The sequence below is a fragment of the Mastigoproctus giganteus genome, chromosome 7, assembly GCF_048544385.1.
Source record: "Mastigoproctus giganteus isolate SK-2022 chromosome 7, ASM4854438v1, whole genome shotgun sequence".
NCBI lineage: Eukaryota > Metazoa > Arthropoda > Arachnida > Uropygi > Thelyphonidae > Mastigoproctus > Mastigoproctus giganteus.
In genome coordinates this window covers 232,977,691-233,000,248 of record NC_143581.1, presented here as the reverse complement: position 1 = coordinate 233,000,248, position 22,558 = coordinate 232,977,691, and the positions used below count along the sequence as shown (strand labels likewise).

The 22,558-nt window shown below is 40.2% G+C and overlaps 1 protein-coding gene across 1 annotated transcript in view; it reads left to right on the top strand.

Moving 5' to 3' along the window:
* Positions 1-22,558, top strand: part of LOC150083774 (synaptotagmin-15-like) — a 104,894-nt gene that overhangs the window by 67,024 nt on the left and 15,312 nt on the right. The window contains exon 2 of the mRNA XM_090378213.1: positions 6,044-6,200. Within this exon, the coding sequence (XP_090234339.1) occupies positions 6,044-6,200 (157 nt within the window). The remainder of the gene's footprint in view (positions 1-6,043; positions 6,201-22,558) is intronic.

Below are 22,558 nucleotides of genomic sequence, written 5' to 3'. Positions count from 1 at the left end.
GGATCTCTTTATCTAACTCATTGTACTTTAGTAAGGAAACGTTCAAGTTTCATTTCGAAATTTATATTAGCAAAAGTATAGGGCCAATAGGGAAGCGGCCACCTTCTCTATTGGCCCCATACTTCTGCCTTTCTCCCGTCCAGTTTTCAGTCTCCCTTCCCTCTCCATCTGTACGCTAGCGAAAACCCCACACACCTAAATTCAAGCATATCAAAATTACCTTTCGCCCATATTTTGGCTTTTTCAAATTCAATCGACACCACCCTTGTGCAATCGATTAATTAAATTTTTTTTTTTTTTTTAGGTCCTTGCCGCCGAAATCTCAGGAAATTACGCGGCAGGACCTGCCAGAGTAAATGAGTCTACTGGGTTCCTGGTCTGCCTCCACGGGGCGAAAGTGGGGAAACGTTGGGCCTCAGCAGGGGTCCAGCGGGGTAAACGACCAGATGAACAACAGTATAAGGTATAAGGTATAAGATATGTTAGTGTCTAACGGCTCCTGGGATTTCTCCCATCTCCGCGGGTGTACATTGTATCGGGGCCAGAGATTTGAAGTGTGTGAGGGTCATGTGCTGTATATTGTGTTGTGCCCTTTGTTCCGGTCTATTAGCCGCCGAGCCCCTAGTGGGACCCGACGTTACCACACCATGCCACGGGGAGGCTGACCGGGTGTGCCACTGTAGCTAGAGTACTCTGGCGGGTCCTGCCACCTACTTTCCTGGGATTTCAGTGGCTAGGACCAGATTTGAGAATGAGATGATCGCTGTTTCTTGAGCAACGGTTGTAATTTTAACAGAGCGTAGGGTTGTTCGCTGATAACTTGTTCTAGGGCCAAATAGGTCGGGCAGTAATTTTGATGTTTTTAGATTTAGACCTGTGGGGAATGCGTGTGTGTGTGTATATATAAATATATGTATATACACACACACGCACACATATATATATATATATAAACTAAATAAAAAAAAAAAAAAAAAAAACGTTGTGCAAGAGAAAAGTAAGGGAGGAAGGCAGAAGACTGGAGGGTAGGAAACAGAAGAAAGGGGCCAAAAGGGAAGATGGCCCCTGATGACAGTGTGGCATGCCCAGTGCCTCACCAGAGAGAGGAGTGGGGTGGCGGGTGGACGAAAACCACCACCCCACAAAAAAAAAAAAAAAAAAAAAAATCATTCTGTAAGAGAAAAATAGGGGGGGGGGGAGTAAAAGAACGGATGGCAGGAAACAGAAGAAAGAAGCCGAAAAAAAAAAAAATAATAAATAAATAAATAAAAAAATAAAAAACATAAAATAAAAAATGAGAGAGAGATATGAACAACGGTACACAACATCGCACAGATACAAACCCCACACACTTTTAAATCTCTGGCATTTCCCAGTGAACTGGTACACCCACAATGAAAGCAACGCAGAGATGGGGGAAACCCCTGGTGCCGTTAGACATGAATACACTTTCACTTTCGAAATTTATATTTTTGTTTTTAAATAAATTTTTAAAGAAATCTATTAATTTTAAAGATTACTATTAATATATATTTTTTGTAGCAATGGGTGAAATATACATATTTCTCCCTTCCCTTTGATTATGCCATTGTTCCATAATATTAGGTGTATAAATTTAATGATTTTCTATTATGACATTTAGAAAAAAGTACCGGAACGTTGTTCTGGTGCGTTCCGGCCCGAATACACCACTGCTCTTGCCTGTCCAGAATCATCAGTCACCTGGACAGATGATTCTGGGTACTCGTCAACAGCACGAGAAGGTGGGCCAATTCTAGTACAGCACGTACTGTCTCAAAAGAGACTCTGACCCACCTAGTGTTGCCAAAAGGTGGGCCAGGATCCTCTGGGGCCCATTCCAGAAGAAAAGAAAGCAGACGAAAAGAGAGAGAGAGAGAGAGAGAGAGAGAGAGAGAGAGAGAGAGAGAGAGAGAGAGAGAGAGAGAAAACCAACCAGTGGTGCTGGTTATGAAAGAAAAGAATAAAATATAGTAAAATAAGAGAAAAAAATAAAAGCCAGTAGTGTTGGTTAGAAGGGAAAATAAAATAAAAACATATTAAAAAATATATATATATATTAATTTTGGTGTCCAGCACTGCGCAGAAATCTCTGAAAGTACTGTACATGTTTTGTTATCCAGGATAGCAGAGAAGCAAACTGTTTTCCCACTCACACAGGTGTATTTGGTTCGCTACTCCGCCTTGATTATCTTTCTGCGAGCAAATACCTCGGAGGCAAAGTTCGGAAGAGCTGAAAGATGGTTCTTATTCTGCAGAAGGACCTCCTCCCGCCCTGAGAGAGAGAGAGAGAGAGAGAGAGAGAGAGAAAGAGAGAGAGAGAGAGAGAGAGAAAGAGAGAGAGAGAGAGAGAGAGAGAGAGAGAGAGAGAGAGACTTCACCCTAAGATTGTTGTAGATTACATCTGTGTTATGCTAGCCAAACTGATAAAGTTTTTGATTGGGAGAGAGCCATGTCCAATTACCAGAAACGAAGTTTCCATAGTTAAGGAGCACCAGGTTTTAACCGATTTAGAGAGCAAGAAAGTCAAGTAGGAATTTTCTTGTCGCACCTCCAAGTGGGGTGGTGTCCCATCTGGTCTGCCAGATGCTAATTAGCTCGTTAAAGCATCTGGATTACTCTTTTTAGGATCTTCATTTAAATTTAGCTGGATACCAAGTAAGTCTGAAGATATTTGTTTTTATGTCGACAGCAGAGGCCACGATAATGACAAATAGATCCGAAGGAAGGTACTCCGCAATAACTTAGTATAATTAGCATTGACCTACAGAGTCAAGGTTAATAATTTCGAACTGACTTTGTATCCTGAAATTGCATCGTCGTCGAGTGAGTTCTCGCTGCTTGTTCGGCGACTCAGCTTGACAAGTGCACGAATCACCCGTTTATCTGCACTCTTATTAATTCTTGTTGACTAGAAGGTGTTTAATGTAGTCGCATTTTAAAATGAGTGGTTTTTCTGAGCAGCGAATTTACATCAAACTTTTTGTTTCGAATCAGTGGTTCGCAGATTTTAAAGAGGACCGCTTGCCGTCGAAGATGATCCCCGCTCTGCTCTACACAAGATTTGGGAATGCGATACGTTTTAGCCGATTTCTGCATCGCTGATGATCTCAGAGAGCGGTGATTTCTCTGTATTCACAACTTTGTTTCGAAGGACACTCTCCAGAATATGGTTGAACTTGACTTGTAAGGGTTGTTAACGCCGGACAGCTGAAATTATTCATGCCCTGTACATCTGGAAAAAATGGTGTCGAGTACTTTCACTCTGATATTTCATGTGGGATGTAAATCACAACTCTATCAATCTTTGGAACTAGTAAACTTGTGCAAGCTCACTGGTTTCAAATTAAGCTTACACAAGCAGCTTACTTGCACTTCTACCTCTCCTCAACTCTTTTTTTCTTTCCAGCTTGTTTTTCCTTTTCCACTGTGTAGCGTCTTAAGAAATGCGTGCTCTTGCAGTGCGAATCATCTGCTGAAAGAAATGTCAGACGCAGTGAACAATAGTGTAAGTGTGTTTTTGTTGTTTCTGGACCGTTAAAATCGAAGAGGCGGTTACACGGCACTGCAGATTCCCCCCTTCCCTTTTTCTGTTTTCCACTTCGATTTCTGCTTCAATTCTGCCAAGATTATCTCAGTGTAATTGCGTTCGGCCCTTTTGTGTTGGTTTCAGCAGAAACTTGTGGTGTCGCCTGGTGGCTGTTTCCATAATTGTATTTGGCCGTGCGCGAATCATTTCGGTGTGAGAAGGAGCTCTTCTTCCGCTGCTCAGGAGTTGATTTGATTTTCTGTCTGCGATAGCAAACACCGATTTCTGTCCCTGCTAGATTGCCATTGACCGTGACCTTTCCGTACTGATAAAGCATCTTTTGGCCTCTCCTCTCGACTTTTAGGACATGAACGAATTCAGTTTTTAACTTTCAGTTGGGCGCTTCAAGTCTCCAGACATCTCACATACCACGCGCAACATTTTTCCAGCTGCTAACAGTGCCATCTAGTACGCCTCGAGGTCAAAAGATCCACGCCAGAATGAATTTAACGAGGCCCTCTCCTTCCTCCTAGCCATTTCAAATTGAGTGATTTCAAACCTTTAAGCAATAAAAATTGAATCCCCAAGGAGGAAAAAAAGGTTCACGTTCAGCTTCAAATCACTTCGTTATAAAGTGTTCCTGAAAAACCGTGGGTTTAGTTTGCGCTCAAAAATAAAAACTTGTAATTGAATCACGCGTGGTAATCAGACGTACTGAGTAATCTTCTTAAGAAGTTGTATGCTGCATGCGGCAATACCACCCACCCACCTTCGCTTCTTTTCCTTTGTAATTTAATGATGCGCTATTCGTTCGGATTTGAAGATTCTTTTTTTCGCGTTCCTGTGATTTGTTTACGACTTGTTTCTGTAAAAATATTTCGAATAATATCTTGGAATCGCGACGTACCACAATAATTAACGTAAATAACAGTATTTCAGTTAATGTAAATCAATGTAGAATGTAACCATTGTACCCTCCAGTCTTGAGGGCGCTTCGTGGCCTCTTTTATTAATATGAAGAAATTGATTTTAATAATAATAAGTTTTGCTTGAATCGTGGAAATAAGAGATTGGGTGGAAGTCATCATTTGAGTGACAGCCATCTTTTTTTTTTTTTTTTTTTTTAAAGATTTCAATAAAAATAGAGAGTGATCATTTTAAATAAGAAACCAGCAAAATGCGCAACACTTCGAGCAAAAGAGTGCTAGAAACATGAAATTTATAAGTAACATTTTTTTTTATTCTCTGATGTTACCTAATATTTCACAATTTTTTTTAAATGAAGTCCAAATGAAGTTCATAGTGCATTGAGGCATTCCTTTGACATTGCTCCACAAAAAGAAGTATAATAAAAGAAATTGAAAAATCTGCCATGATGGCCGTCTTCCTTTAAAAATTATGCGATCTCCAGACAAGAGAAACAGTTCTGTCATAGTTACACGTAAAGTGTGACGGCGCGATGTCTTGCTGAAACCCCATGCTTTAACAGTTACCTCCAGCAATTCATGGACTATATCAATATACTGCTAAAAGTGGTCTGTAAAAAAGTTTGGCCCAACAATCTTGCTTCACGTCATTGCACGTATTTTCATGGGGTGTGGCAAAGCCATGTACTGTACTGTACTGTATTGTATGGAGATTTTCCGTACAGCTTCGACTACTATTCCGAGAGTTTGCATGCCCAGTTTGATGAAAATGGGACTCATTGGAGAAGAAAGTCCAGCTAACGTCTGAGGGTTTTCATCCACTTTTTCTAGTAACCATCCACAGTAATGGATTCGTTTACCACATTCTGGTGGTAGAAGTTGCTGCATAACGTACACTTCATATAGAAAGTTTTATTATCCTGATCGCTTCATGCAAAATGCCGTGTGACATTCCCTTGCGTTGTTTAAATCACCGTGACTAACGTGGATTATATAACGTGGAAATTTCAGTCTGTAGCACTCTTTTACTCGAATTTATTCTCATTTTCACGGGTTCTCATTTGTCACTTATCCCAATTTGGAATACCCAAAACGACGATTATCCAAGCCATTTCTGGTTCTGTCAGAATGCAACACAGACGCGGTGAGTATTTTAAGTTTCGTTTACATCAGTTAAAATATTTTAACAATGAAAATAGATAAATTAACTTAAACTCGAAGTGTATTTTATTAACTGTTATTATTATTTTTTTAAAATCTTATTTTGTTTTGGAACAGAGCTACTTTCATCAGGAGCAATAAATATATAAATTATGTCGAAATGGATATTTTCATCAGACATCAAAACATTCCCAATCCTGTCCAACTTAAAAAGCTCTTCGTTTAGAAGTGAGATTGTTTTCAGACTTTCTTCAGAATAGAACACTTACCAACTACATTGCAGAAATGGATTCGAATCCACACACTCTTTAGATGCTTTCTTTAATCTGACTAACATGTTGACTTTAATTTATTCTTCTTTCTTTGTGCCATTACTGCTTTCTATTAATCTTCTTTTCTTTCTTTTCAGGAGAAATATTTTGGACCATCGTGGGCTGTACTGTAGGTGGCGCTGTCGGATTTATTGCTCTCATAGCATTCCTTATTTACCTCCGGCGTCGGAAGAAGCGTGTGAAAGAAACCTCCTCGAGCTACCTGTCTGCACCAGATGTCTGTCAGTACCAAATGTAAGTCCTGGAGAAGATGAGCTGGCGGGTTGTTGCTGCGCGCGCGTAGTAAATCGGGCAGACATTAAAAGATTTTAAAATAAACTCATTTCGCCGGAGAGTTTTCCAAATGTGGTTAGAGTCCGTTGAAATGCGTTGTCAGAAAATAAATCGATCCAGCTCGCTCCGATGCGAGAAGGGTTTGCTTTTCTTTTATTCGCGGGGATTTCAGTGAGTGAAACAGTTAGGATTTATTAAAGACACAGCAGTAGGGCCGTGGCGTGGAGTGAGTCAGACAGGTGGCTGCCTGGAGTGGAACTCTTGTGCGGACTACAGATTTGTTGATATGAAAATCATAAAAAAAGTTCCAGCGAAAATTTTATTTGCGGACGTAACCGCTGAGTAATAAATAAAGAATTGTCCATTTATATTCCGGGACTTCCACATAGAGTCAAAGCAGTGCACAAGATATTGAGAATACAAGAATGTCGTTGTATTAGAAGGCGTGAACCACGGCGCACTGAAACCCTTGTAAACCCAAATTCAAATGTTCACTCCCGTTTGACCGGGCGGCCTGTTCATGGTATAAATAAATGTAGAAACAAATCTTTAAAATCTTTAAAATCAACGATTGTAGTAATTCTATATACAGGATGGTTATGAAATCCTTTCTTACTTTTTTTAAAAATTATTAACTGGAGACTAATGATTGCGCCCAGTGGAAAATGTAAGGTCGTGTAGGATCAGAATGGTTATTTAACATCCTGGAGACGGATGAAGCATTTTCACCTTCAGAAATCAGAAAGGCAAAAATTGTACAATTTAGGCTACAAAAACCCCCACATATGCTTGCTAAGGAATCGTTCATTAACTGTTAAAATACTGTCTGAATTTATGCCACAGCTATTTAATATTAGTCCCTTTTTATTTGAAATCATTAATAATGGAGAACATTTTGAATAGGCACAATTAAATATATGATATCTTTTTTTTTTTTTTTTTTTATGAGAACCCCAAACACGAGAGGTATTAAACCTATAGTACTTAGTACCGTGCTTGGGTTGGAGGTTGAGAAGACGAAAGAAGATATTTGTTGATATTGGACTTGAACTTCTGTAGATTGTAATTTTCAGGAAATACGTATGAAGGAAGGTTGTTCCAGAAAACGGCAGTTGAATGAATAAATGAGGAAGATGAAAAGTTGGTTCTGTGGGTTTGAAGTTGGACAGTAAATGGATGTTGGCTGGTGGCGGCACGTGTTCGGACTGTTTTGAAAGAGAGAGCGGGAATTATAGAAGCCAATTCAGAAGAACAGTGCCCATGGAAGTATCTGTAGAAGAGGCATGCAGCAGAAACAGTGCGTCTATGAGACAGCGAGTGGAGAGACTCTGTTAGAGATGAATCATTAATTAACCGAACTGCCCTCTTCTGAATGGAATCAAGAAGCCTGAGAGAGGTTTTGGGGGCACCACCCCAGATGTGGGAACAATATTCCATGGCAGGGCGGATTTGCGATTTATACAGAGTGAGCAGCTGTTTGGGAGAAAAGTAACGCCGAGAGCGAAAGAGAAAACCAAGTTTTTTAGATGCAGAGGAAGCAATATTTGTAATGTGCTTGTGCCAAGAGAGATTAGAAGTCAGGGTAATCCCCAAAAGAGATATATCATTTTGCCTAGAAATCGGAGTGTCACTAAAGAAAAGCATAGGAGCAGAAGAATCCTTTTTGCGAGATATAAGACAAGATTGAGTTTTAGAAGGGTTGAAATCAACTAAGTTGTCTTTGCCCCACTGGAGAATTACCTGAAGATCGGCATTTAAGGAATTGGCAGCAGATTTTCGAGAACTTAAAGCTGATTGAGCTGGACAAGGTTTCTCAAAATGGAAAGTTGAATGCAATGTGCTATCATCGGCAAATCTATGGATAGGATTTCCAGTCAATGGAAGAAGGTCATTGATATACAAGAGGAAAAGAGTGGGGGAAAGAACTGAACCTTGGGGGACACCGGCATTAGTGGAGAAGTTAGAAGACAGAGAGCCATCTACCATCACCCTCAGTGAGCGATCAGAGAGAAAACTGGATAACCAATTACTAAAAACAGTTGGCAAACCATAAGATGGAAGCTTGTTTAGAAGACCTTTATGCCAAACACGATCAAAAGCCTTTGAGATGTCAAGAGCAACTACTTGTGTTTCACCGAACCTTTCCATTGAATTAGTCCATAAATGGGTAACATAAGCCAGAATATCACCAGTGGATCGACACTGACGGAATCCATACTGGCGATCGTTGATCAGACGGAAAGTTACTAGGTAGTTTAAGAGTTGGCGGTTAATTGATTTCTCCATTACTTTAGAAAGAGTAGAAGTAATTGCAATGGGACGATAATTGGATGGGAGGGATTTGTCACCCTTTTTAGGAACTGGCTGGATATGAGCAAATTTCCAAGCAGAAGGAAAAACACCTTTGGAATAAGAAAGTGAAAAAAGGCGGCAAAGAATAGGAGTAAGTTCAGGAGCACAGGTTTTGAGAACAAGTGGAGAAATACCATCAGGACCTGGAGCTTTCTTAGCATCAAGATTCATCAAAATCCTTCTGATATCCTTTTGACGGAAGACCACAGGAGGCATTGAATGGAGCGTGTTAGGAATGGTGGGAGGTGTTTTACCAAGATCATTAATACATGAGCTCAAAGAAAAATGGGATGCTAGCAGGTCAGCTTTATCCTTGGCTGAAGTGACAACAGAACCATCTGGTTTGGACAGAGGTGGGAGCAGAGATGGGCAAAAGTTGCGGCCAATAGCTTTGGCAAGAGACCAGAATGCTCGGCTACCATTAGGGCAAGAAGCAAGTTTTCTACTCTTAGCCTGTTCAAACTCTAGTTTGGACTGATTAATAACTGCTTTACAATTGTTGCGAGCTTTGGTGTAGGCAGAAAATGAAACTGAAGAATTAGAAACAAGCCAATTACGATATGCAACGTTCTTCTCTTGGACAGCCTTAGCACATTTATTGGAAAACCAAGGTTTAGATAAAGGACGAGATTTTAAAGTGGAGTGTGGGATAAAGGATTCCATTCCTGCAAGAATAATTTCACTGACACGATCTGAGCAAACGTTGACATCAGAAGTTTTGAAACAGTAATCAGACCAAGGAAAAGAAGAAAAGAAGTCTCGCAGGTCATCCCATTTTGCATTCTTGTAATGCCAAACAATACGAGGTTGGGAATAGCCATGAGATAAAGGTTCCATTGGAGAAGAGGCAATCACCAAGTTGTGATCTGAAGTGCCTAAAGGACCTCTCACTTCAACCTTGTACTTAGAAGGGTTGTTTGTGAGAAAAGGATCAAGCGTATTGGCTGTATGATTAGGATTGTCCGGTATTCTTGTAGGTAAATGAACAATCTGTGCTAGGTCATTAGTAATTGCAAAAGCCTCAGCATCTCGACCTGCTGGGTCGGTGTGACTAGAAAACGGAAGCCAGCTGGAGTTGTGAACGTTAAAATCACCAAGGAAAATTACCTCACTGTTAGGAAAGTTGGACTGGAGAAAGTCAAGTTGCAAAGAGAGGAAGTCAAAGAGCTCCAAGTGATTAGTGGAGTTGGGAGAACGGTAGAGACAACAGATGAATTTTACACAATGAGGTAGAGAGATTTTAAGCCAGAGAAGATCAAAGAGAGGAGATTCCAAATTGCCAAGTCTCTGACAGGGAATATCAGAACGGACATATGCACAAGTACCACCTTTGTGGCGAAAGGAATCATACAGCAAATAATTTGGACATCTGAGATGAGCAGTAGTTGAATCAACTGATAACTGAGATTCAGTCAGAAAAAGTACATGGGGTTTGGAAGACTGCAAGATGGACATCGTTGAGATTAGAATTGAGACCACGTATATTTGTGAAATGAATTAGGAAGTCCTTGGGAGGTTTAGATCTTTTCGCAGATAAGCTTGCTCTATTATTTTGACAATTCATGGTGTATTCAATAGTAAGAAAAAGTGGGTGGGACATGCTGTATGAAGTAATGAAATTTTTGGATATGGCGTACATGTGGTAAGAATATACCCAGACAAAGGTAAGAATATACCCAGGCCTCGACAATGCTCCCCGCATACACACTACTCGGACTCCCTCCAGTCACTATCTGGCAGAGTAGAGGTAGCAAGATTATACACTAGCTGATCCGGAAGCTTCCTAGAGAGTTACCAATAGGTTCAGTCCGGTGTAATAACTAGCGGCCGGCCTGCGAACACCGTTTTAGAGCTGTACCCTCGAAATGTAAGGAATATTGGATCTCGCCACGACATTCATCATAACCTCCAAAATCATCAATCATACTGCATGATGGAAGAGATAGGGAAGGGTTGGCCGGAACTTAGCTCTAGAGACTAAACATGGGTTCCACCACTTCAAGCCTCCAATAAGCAAAGTGGTGGTATTTCACCGGTTGATGAGAGTCATCTACCACCTAGTACTGCCTGGTAACATAGAGGGGCGGCGTTCCTCCATGTGGTGTGGGCGCCACGCCTCGACCCCTGCTTACGTTGGTTCACACCTGGGTGGTCACCCACCATGTACTTGTGCATGAAGGTTATACCCAGGATTACTAACAGTCCCACCATCGTGAAGGTGCAAGCAGAGGATTTGGCTGTCATAGACCGTCCGGACTTCGCCGAAATTGGGTCCACTTTGACTTGAGTGTCACCCGAATATCAGTTCCATCAGCGTTTTAGACTCACAGGTAGCAAGAACAGCTTGTCTGGCATATCTGAGAGAATGTCTGTGACAGCCTCAAGGACCAGATGATCTTGATCTTGATAAAGTTATCTCAAAGATTAATGAACGTGGTTTATATGGGAGTTTAATTTTTATTCAGAATGGTGCTTCGCCCTATATTGACTATTGTCAAAGCTCCTAAGAGAAACGTTTCACAAAAAAGCGAATTATCAGTCACCATTTTCGACATCTGTGGCCTGTAAGATCGTCTGACCTAACTCTGGCAGACTTTTGAATGTGGGAGATATCTGAAACACTGTCTATATAGAGATTTCCCTTCGACTCTTTCAGATTTGAAGGATGTAATTAGTCAAGAGGTCGTGAATATTCCATTGGAAATTTTTGGAAATTTTGACGAACACAAAGCCCAGTCTTCATTGCTTATTAAAAAATAATGGCGGACACGTGGAGATTTGATCGTCAATGAAGATTGGTGAAAAATTTAACTTCGCGTCACTTTGCTCGCCTCCAGTGGTAAAATTTTGAACTATATTTTTTATTATTTAAAAAAAAAAATTCCGCATACTGATTACAGTATTTTGCATTTATTACAACGCAAAACACTTTTTTTCGATGCACTCTATTGTTTTCCAGTTTAATTTTTTTAACAGTGAAAAAAGGGCTTTATGGTTATACCCAGGGTATACAGGGTTATATACCCTGTATTTTATAGTTTTAATTTATTTTTCCAAATGGGTGTAAAATGTCACATAAAAACGACTAATAACTATAAGTGGTATTGATGGAAAATGACGCGACGTCATATTAAATTACTTTGTGCAGTTTTTTTTTTTCCATTTTAGAATTAAGTTTACACTTTAATAATTTTGTTTTTTGTTTTAAAACAGCATAAATTTAATAAAATAGCATAGATTTAATAAGCAGTTCATTATTGGCTTGAATTATATCACTACAGTCGGTGTATTTTGTCTAAAACAGTTTCATGTTTTTTTTTTCCCCACGGGCAGAAAATTACCCTACAAAACGGAATTGCCAGAACGGAACGGACTCTTTTGAACTGCCCTACAAAACGGGTTTTATTTTGTTGTAGAAGCATTAGCAACTAAGACCTTTTTGCTCCGTATATAATGTCTGTAAATTGAATGTGTTCTAAGGTTGATTTTTTTTTGCTGTACGAAAAACCCGAGTTTCTGGGAGAGAAAACCATGCTATCCTCGCCTGAGTTCGACTAACTCGAGCACATCGTGAAAAAGACACATAAAAATTCCTCACATCATCAACGGGACACGAACTCAGGTTTTTTCCACGTGGTGTGGAGAGGACGGCTATCTTACCAACTCTGCTACCCACGAGGGCCCTACAAAACGGAAGTTTGCAGTTCAGTTTCTTGGGGCAGTCGCAAAGAGAAGCAAACCAGCTTCTCTTTGCCATTGCCCTGGAAAGAAATCGGGCGGCCTTGTGGGCTATGTTATCACAACAACAACAGCCATGAAATACGCTGGAATAGGCAGTATTTGCTGGAATGAAGTGTAGGACTGACAAAAGCACTGCTCTCAGATTGCCGTCCGTCGACGTAACATTGAATAATCAAAATGCTTTTAACCTCGATAAGAGGTAGATTGTAAATGGTGACTTGTCATACGGTGTGCAGCACTCCAATGTAGGATAAACGATTTTTCCTTTCACTTAAAGAAGACCTTTTAAAACCTCAAACTTCCTTTTATGCAAGGTTAAATATGAAGGACGTAACTGGCTACTTTGTAAAATCAATTTACCTACGTTGTTCGATCAGCAATCAGATTATCCTGAGTCCTTGTTTCTCGTGCGATAATGGAGCGTATGTTAATTGCCATTGGCGTGGCTGTTCTACTTTTGCATACGATGTATGTAAATAAAGTATTTTATTTATTGCAGAGATAAATAATAATTTAGCAAATTATTTTTAATTCATGACCTGGGGTAAAGATGATGTTCTCTGTAACTTTGATAAGCAATCACTCAGCTGCAGCCATCTGAGTGATTGCCTTGAATGGGTTGAGCACACTGAATTCTGATGGGACCCTTCCACTTGTTCAGATTACGAACCTAAGGGGGCATAAATTCAAATTAAAAAAGGACAGATGTAGAATAGATGTGCGGAAATTTGCCTTTAGCCAGCGGGTGGTTAATTGCTGGAACAAACTTCCATCTGTCGTTGTGGAAGTTGATAGGTTGAATAAATTTAAGGAGGAACTGGACAGGCATTTGGAGGGAATGGTGTGATTTTTTTTTTTTTTTTGGTTGATGCTGCTTAAGCTCATACACTTGCTTTCTTGCATCAGAGTACAGAGTACAGAGTATTTTTTGGGTCTAACGGCACCAGGGATTTACCCCATCTCCGCGTATGTTCTTTGTATCGAGGACAGTACGCTGTCAAGGCCAGAGGTTTAAAAGTGTGTGGATCATGTATTGTGTAATATGTTGTGCCCCTTGTTCCTCTGGCTTGTTAGCCGCCAGGCCCCAGATGGGACCTGTCGTTTACGTACTCCGCCACGTGGAGGCCAGCCAGGTGTGTTCCCTTATAGTTTGCTCTGGCAGGTCCTACCACCTATTTTCCTGAGATTTCAGTGGCTAGGACCTAAAAAATAAAATAAAATAAAATAAAATAAAAATAATAATAAAAAAAAATAAATAAATAAATAAAAAAATAAATAAATAAATAAATAAAATAAAATAATAATAATAAAAAAAAAAAAAACATTAAAGTAATAATTCTTCTTTTCTTTTCGGCACAGATGGTACATTATACGCAACTTAGAGGGGCTATAAGGGATAAGCGCTGGAGGTAATAATATTTCCTAATGGATCGGGCATGAATTTTGGTGTTTTAAATTTGTACGTGTGGGGCAAGCGCTGTTGTAAGCTTTCTTGCATCACATGCCACTACTACTACTAGCTAGCAAATGTTTTTCACTTTTCAAAAAATCACAGCCTACATCTGCCACTGGGGGGGGGGCGCCGATTTCATGGTTCGCCGAGTAGCAATAGTCAGTCAGTCTAGGACCGACCTGGCTGTGTCATATGCAAAAGGCTAGCAAGGCACGAAGTCCTTATTGGACAAAGGAATACTCGTGGTCCTAGAGCCTTTGCCACACTTTCCTTCATTTTAATGTGAAATTAGGATTAATGAGTCAGATTTAAAGGCTTTTGACAAGAATGATAATTGCCTTAAGCATCTTTGCGTCAATTTCTACGTTGATAGCAAATTTAGGGGAAGTTACATATTAGAACATGAAACCCCATTTATAAGTTTCGATTTTCCAGTCTGCCTGTTTTATCAGATATTGTTATACCTCTGTTTATCTCCGGAATGGCAACATGGGAAATTCAAAGGAATTTATAAGATAGATATTACAAGATTTTATCCACCTACTGTTGATGAAATATTACGTGACGGTATAGTGAACTCGAAACTCGTTTGGAGAAGTGTAGATTTGAATCATGTCGGAGACGGAAGGAATTTTTAAAGGCCAATTTAAATGGAGATTTATCGAGGATACGGATAAATCACACATGCCTACTGCTTGGAATTCGTGTTAAAAATGAAGAAGAAAAAAAAAAGTGGCTTCAAGGAGGAAATAATTGTAGTTGCTCAATAGACAGATACTTTTACACCTGCCTCGAATGTGTTCCAGTGAAACGCAAATGAGTTTCGTTGGAGTTGTCGTGCATTCTTCATCTCGATGGTCCGTGTGTTGCAGATGTTTCTTCCATCCGTCCGACCTGTCGTGGAAAAGATTATCCTCCCGCTAGCCGAATGAACAGTACATTAAGGGGCGGGCAAATTTAATCTAAGAAAGCTGAGAGAGCGAGCGGAAATGGATTCCGTGGGGACAGGGAAAATTCGTGCTCACAAATAAGTTGCCACGACAACCAATCGCCGGCGACACGAATGATTACCGCTGTTGTGGCGTAGCAACAGGAGCCAAATGCAACGCCAACTGTTTATTCCCGCAGTCCGTAATTCATGCTGCGAAATGTTATTAAAGTATTTGCAGCACGCATTTGTGTGTTTCCGCCCACGTACCAAAATCCGCCGATGCTGAGCAAGAAATTCATCGTGAAGCCGTAATTTGGTAAAAAAAGCCAAATTTCATTCCTTCGAAATAACCGCAATTGTGGCGAGTGGAACTCGTTGTAAATATTATTCGGTAGTTTATAAGTAAAAGATTTCAAAGGAGAAAGATGCACGTGCATGCTGGGCACGCAACCCCCCATAGACTGCAGCACATCTCGCTGCGTCTCCAGAGTGTTACCAATACATCTCTTGGAGCGCATCCATTTCAAAGGCGGAACATCTGTAAAAAGTGGTTCAGCTCGTATGGGTGGGTGGAGACAGCTGAGTCACTTCACTGTTCTATAACTTTTGGAAGACGGTGATCAAATGCCAAAAATAAATCTAATATATCCAATTTACATTAATGTGTTAGAGGTGTAACTAGGAAGCAATAAGGCTAATATTTTTTAAAAATAAACATACTTGAACTTATAGATCTTATATTCCAACGTTGCTGGCATTCTTACAAACGTTTTTGCGGAGTTCCTGTTCTGGAATTGACTTAACAGGCTGTATCAAATTATTCTGAATACAGTTAACGGACAAATTGTGGGGATGATCCTTGTTGGCTATCGCCAATTGTGGGAACTTACTTCTAATCCAAATTTTTTTTCTCTTAAATTCAAAGATAAGATCAGTCAGCAAGCAACCTGACTACGTACTTAAATCAGAAGTTTCCAGTTTCTGAGTTTTTACTTTCTTGTTTCTCAGCCAAGGTGGTATCAGCAGAGTGTTTTCGGGCTGTGTTGTTCTCTCTGAGTAAAAGGACTTCATAGACATGGTAATTAAAAGTAAAACAAAGATTTAATTTCCATTTCAAAAAATTATTCCTATATTATAACATTGAACATATACAATTTACTTACAGTTCGTTCTATACCTTCTACACGAGTACATTCCTGTCGGCTCCTCCGTAGCTAGGTGGGCAGGAGCAGCACACGCTTCTTGATTAGACCGGGGTTCGAGCCCGTGACCACTAAATACGGAGGATGCGGAAAGGTCAGGGAATGACCACCGCATATCTCCGTAGCAATATGGCCTTATTTGCTAATGCTCCTAAAAACCAAATAACAACAACATTCCTGTCCTGGAATAAAATTATCGCCACAGATGGTTCATCCTTCATCTAGCTTCCTTGCACACGTGATTTATATTACTTATACATAAGGCCCTTTAGATCTACTATGCAGACTTATGGTTCTGGAACACAGCCTCTCAAATCAAATTCACTACACCTCTGAATACTATCAATTTCACTTGTATGCATATATGGCCCTAATTCCTTACAATTTCTAGGTTATGATTTAAGTGACCCAGTCTCTCTCTCAATCACTTATACTTATTGATTGGTACTTTAGAATCTATACATCTCTATAAACTATTCTTATACAGTTTATTTCTAGGGTGACATAGCTTTCTCATAGTCCCTAAACTTCTCTAATAATGATTCAGAATTACTATTCCCTAACTAACCAGCGCCTTCAGTTCAAAGGGGGCTTACACATTTCACTATCTCACTCTCTACCATTAATTTTTACAAAGTCGCTCCCTGGCTTTAAATCCTTTAGTTATCCTTACTTATTCCTTCGTTCAGTACACATTCCAGATACGGAAAGGTCCATCAGTCTTTCCCCCTATTTTACGTTTCTATAAACCTCAAAAAAAAAAAAAAAAAAAAAACCGGAAACCTTCTGAGAAGACTATTGAACCAGTGTTAACAGAACATTACTTCAACCACAGACCTCTATACTGTAATTAGAGATAGGTCTACCAGTACCAACCTGCTTAACAAACAGAAAAATACAGTCCTGAGCGATCGAAAGCAACTGGACATGCTGTTCTTCCCTGTCAAAGCCAAACTGCCTATGACAATGTCATTGCTGCATTAATATAATGTATATAGTATCTTGGAAAATTATTTTAATATTACAAGCAATACACTACGAGTTAGGAAAGCCACTTTTAAACTTATACATCTGCTGGTTACTCATCAAAACTTGCAATACATGTGCCTGATCGCCAGAGAAGTACTTCAGGGTGGCGTTATCTCCAATTGTTCTTCGCTGGAGCCCTTGAACTTTTCTTTGGAAATTTCTCTCTTATGTTGATGACATAAAATTCTAAGTAACCAACTGGCCAATCAGAAAATACAACAACTGGAAAGATAATTAGCGTCAGTAGTCTAGAACTTAATCACTCTAGTTAGCCGAAATGACCTTCAAAAACAAGAGATCAAAAAACGGAATAGAAATCTCTTTCGCGGTTTAGGGAAAGTGGTCATGCATAAAACTCATTCTATCAGCATCTGAACATCACGTGAACTTACGCAGCTATGTGGATGGTACACCACAAACTCGCAGGAATACATGACTCTCAAATGATTATTCGATATGCAACACTGCCTTTTTCCAATACTGTTATATGCCTCTGTCATCTGGTTTACAGCTTCCAAAACCCACTTCGACAAATTCCCTTGGTTTACAGTTTTAGTTCCTTAAATGGCCATACAGAATAACTGACAAACAAAACACCAATTCTAGAACTCTGCTTTAGACTGATACCTTGGAGATAAGTTGCAGCTCGGAACATCCATACATTAGCAAAACTCATAACTGGACGCATGTCCCCAGAATCGCCGATATTGTCGGGATACTAACGATAGGAAAGATATATCCAAGCTGACTATCGACTGCCTGTTCAAGCCGGCTAGACAACCTAGTTCATCCAAGAACTAGGTCGTCTAGACCTGCTTGATCTAGGACGATCTAGATCAGTGCTGCTTTCCTAACAAACTCGCCTGTATGGCGAATTTGTTAGGAAAGCAGCACTTGATCTCGACAAGTTCTCTGAAGAAAAATTTTTATTGATCCGAAGATTGCAGGAAACCATTGATGCAGAAGTGAAGTGAGATTCTCTTTTTGCTGGGTGTGAAAATTGATTGTAGCATCTTATTCATTATCAGTGCTTTCCCAAAGTAAGTTCAAGCATACACTTAACTTCTCTAGGTCTTGTCTATCCTGCACACAGTTGGCAGAATTGCTGTCCTTCCTACAAGGTGTAAAATACTGGATTTCGAGTGCCGCCGATGACGAAAGGAATTTTTATGGACTTTTTTTCACAATGTGGCTAATTTAGTCGGTCTCAGGCGAGGGTAGCATGATTTTTCTCTCGAGAACTCAGATTTTCATCCAACAAAAAATTTTTCACAGAACACACGCAATTTACAGACAGTATACAAGGAGCAATATGGCCTTAGTCGCTGGTGCTCCTAAAACCCCACTACTACAACAACTATTTGTCCTCGACCCTCCTCTTCCACTCTCTCTCTCTCCATCAATCAACCTCTCTCTCAATCCATCTGTCATAGTTTCAATTAATTTTCCCTTATGCTTCTTCCCCTCAATTTTTAACCTCCATCAAATCCTTCATTAGTCCCTCACCTCGCATCACACGTCCAATTCAATTTCCACCGCACATCTATTTCACCCAACCTTCTGAAAACCTCGTTTGTCTTATCTCTTCCATCCTCCATACCCACACCTCAAAACTTTCCAATCTTCTAATTTCTTCTGTTCGCAATGTCCGTGTCTGTTCTCCCTAAAGTATACCAGGCCAATCCTCTTTTTTTTTTTTTTTTTTACCTCTCTAACCTTCTAAGACTTAGAAACTTTTTTATGGCGGATTTCAGGGGCCGAGAACCGAACTGGAAGTGTGTTTTGAGTGATGTTACATTAGATGACATTTGGCAGCTCTGCTCCAGGTTGTCAGATCGGATGTTGTCCACCTAAGTCAGGAAGAGGGCCGACCCTTAAGGAATGCAGCGCACTCAGGCCATAGATTGAAAAGGATCCCAAACAGATCTGGGCCCCTCAGTTTCAGCAAGTCGAACGACGTTGTCCAAATAGTAATTTTTCTGTCACCCCTAAATAGGATGGCAGACAGAACCACTCATTTTTATGCACCTTTTTGTAAACATCAAGTAACAATGTGATTCCTGTTGCAACAATCACTCCAGGGGCTCACATCTGGTGAGTATGGGCTTGGCACACCCAGGGTCCTGAGCTGGATATCATATGCTTTTCTTTCTTGGTGATTCCCTTCTCTCTCTCTCTCTCTCTCTCTCTCTCTCTCTCTCTCTCTCTCTCTCTCTCTCTCTCTCTCTCTCTCTCTCTCAGGGTAACTCAGAAAAATTTTTTGGCTAGTGTTGCATAAGCCTCAGGCTTCCTTGCACCATATGGCTAATATTAACAATCAACTTTAGGATATTTCCTGTGATGCAAAAGTGAGAGGAGAACAAAAAGGAAGGTGGAAAGAATACTGTGAGCAGCTCTTCCGAGCACCTGCTGACACTAATGATCTGCCACTCCCTTCTCATGAGTGTGATCATGAACCAGTTCCACTTAAGGAAGAAGTCGAAAAAGCCATCAGAGAACTGACGTATGGCAAGTCACCTGGAATTGATGAAATCCCAACGGAATTGATTAAGGCTACAGGTGTGAAGGGCGCAGAGTTTTTTCATTATAAATGATTGTAAAAATTTGGGAAACGGGACGGTGGCCATCAGATTGGAAGAAATCAATTTTCATTCCCTTACCAATAAACGGAGATCTGAAAATTTGCTCAAACTACAGAACTATTAGCCTAAGTTCTCACGCTAGCAAGATTTTTCTTAAAGTCATATTAAACAGAATGTCAAGAAAACTTGAAGAAGAAATATCAGAAGAGCAAGCAGGTTTAAGAAGGGGCAGAGGAACCAGAGATCAGATCTTAAGTCTACAACTGATTATTGAAAAATGCAAAGAATTTAATGTTCCAGTCGTTTTGTGTTTTATAAATTATGCAAAAGCATAATCTATAAAATACAACTGTGTTCAACATGAGAAACTATGGGAAACGATGACTAATATGGTTTTCCCAATTCCCTTAATTCAATTGATTAAGCTACTTTACCAGGAACAGGAAGGAACTGTGAGAACCAGCATGGGAAGCACGGACTTTTTCACAATAGGTAACGGTGTCAGGCAGGGATGTATTTTGTCACCTCACCTTTTTAATATTTATGCCGAAGATATCATGCGTGAAGCTTTGGAAGATTTAGAGACTGGCATCAAAATTGGAAGACTGAAGATAAAACAACCTTCATTATGCAGATGATACTGTGCTAATTTGCAATTCTAAGGATAATCTTAAAGAAACTCTGAGGAGAATATGTGAAGCAAGTAAGAAAAAAAAGGATTGTTTCTGAATGTGTGTAAAACTAAAATTATGGTGATAATCTGGGTTTCAGTAAAGTGAAGGTTAATGCGCAAGATATCGAAGAAGTTGATGAATTTGATTACTTAGGGTCAAGAATAAATAAAAATAGTGACTGCTCAAACAATGTAAAGAGACGACAGGCAATTGCTAAAACGTTGGTCACTGATCTGACAAAATTATGGAGAGATCAAAATCTGCTCCTAAAGACGAAACTGAGAATCATTGATTCGTTAATTTTTCTAGTTGCCACTTATGGATGTGAAGGATGGAATCTGAAAAGAGTTGACAGGAAGAAAATTGAGGCATTCGAAATGTGGTGTTACAGGAGAACACTGCGTATTTCTTACTTGGATCGAAGAATAAATGAGTGGGTATTAAATAAAATTGGCAGGCCTAAAATTCTTCTTCATAGCATCAACAAAAGAAAACTCTAGTTTTTGGTCATATAGCAAGAAGGGAAAACTTTCTGTTGAAGAATATAATGGAAGGAAAAATTGAGGGGAAGAGGTGCAGACGAAGACCTGACTAGGTGGAAGGATGGGATCAGTGAACTTCTGGGCATGACACTTCGCGATGCCGCTCGTAGCGCACACGACCGATGCAGTTGGAGGAAGTTGTTGGTGGCCACAACAGCTCTTCAAGGAGCTGTGTGACGAGAAGAAGAAAAGTGACTGTGATGTGCTAAAAACATGCGTCTCACATGCGGCATTGATGTCTAGAAAAATCCCATCTAGTTCAGCTTTATCGCTGCCTGGATCGTAAGTAGGGCTTCTATTATGTTATTGTAGAAGGCCTTGAGATGAGATGTGTAGGGCTCGGTGGTTTTTTGCTTGAAGCAACGTTTAAAGGGACGAATAACCTAAAATCTCTGGGACCGTTAGTTTGGGTCTGACTTTACAAAGTGGGTATTCCATGTGATAGAGACAATCTGTTCCTTGAGGCTAAAGTTTTACTCGGCAACTTTTGTGCTAGTCAAAAACTTCTTTTCATTTGCTTCATCCTCAACTTTCAGTTACATGTCAAGCGTGCCCCACATCAGCTTTGTTAAACTTCGCACAGAATTTGATATCAGTTTTGCCGTTATACTGTTTTAGGCGCATCAGAAAATTAGGCCACATTGAACTACATAGATGTATATAAACTGAGTGTGTTCTGTGATCTATTTGCTGTTTTCTGGACCCGAGTTTCCGGAAGGTAAAACCATTCTACCCTCGCTTGAGACTAACACAGCCAGGGGTTGAAAAATATCCATAAAAATTTCCTCGCGTCATTGACAGGATTCGAAGTCAAGTCTTTTCCACCCAGTGTGGGGGAGGACCGTGATTATACCAACAGTGCTACTTGCGAGGAACCATCAATTTTGCATTAATTAGAATGCAAATTTGATGTCAACTTTGCGTTCTAAATAACGAACAGCCACTTTTACGCCACAAGAAACATACACTCACTCATCTCGAGCATGATGAACAATAAGAGTTATGTGTAGTGTTTTCTGAAGCAAATATATAAATTTTCTGTTTATACTCCGAGACGACCACACGGTCAGAGGCGTTCACAAGACAGAGAGGCCTTCGTGGGTAACACAGTTGGTAGGATCGCCGTTCTCCCCACATCGGTTGGAAAAGACCTGAGTTTGAGTCCCGTCGATGACGGGAGGAATTTTAATGGGCCTTTCTCACAACGTGGCTGAGTTAGTTCGGTCTCACGTGAGGTTAGCATGGTTTTATTTTTTCCCCGGAAACTCTGGTTTTCCGTCCAGCAAACGGAAAATTGATCCCAGATCACAAGCAATTTACAGACAGTATACACGGAGCAACAGTTCCCTAGTCGCCGATGCTCCTAAAATCTGACAATAACAACAAGACAAAGAGAATACAAGAAAGAGCACCGTAATTGGCTTCATAGGTTTGAAACCCAATCAGTCAAAGCAGGTACATTATGCACCCTCATGCAGACCACTCGGCTACGGCGGCCCTGCCTGAGTTCAACAAATATAAGGGGTATCAGTGCGATGCAAAGTAGTTCTCATAATCATTTACTAATATTATTTGATTGTAAATTATCTGCGCGGTAGCACAGTGGTATCTTCACCCTCCTCCCCCACCGGGTGGAAAAGGTCTGGGTTCGAATCTCGTCGATGACGCGAGGAACTTTAATGGTTTTTTTTTTTTTTCACTCCGTGACTGAGTTCATCGGTCTCAGGCGTAGATAGCAAGGTTTCCCTCCAGCAACTCGGGTTTTTCGTCCAGCAAAACAGGCAAATCGACTATAGAACAGACGCAATTTACG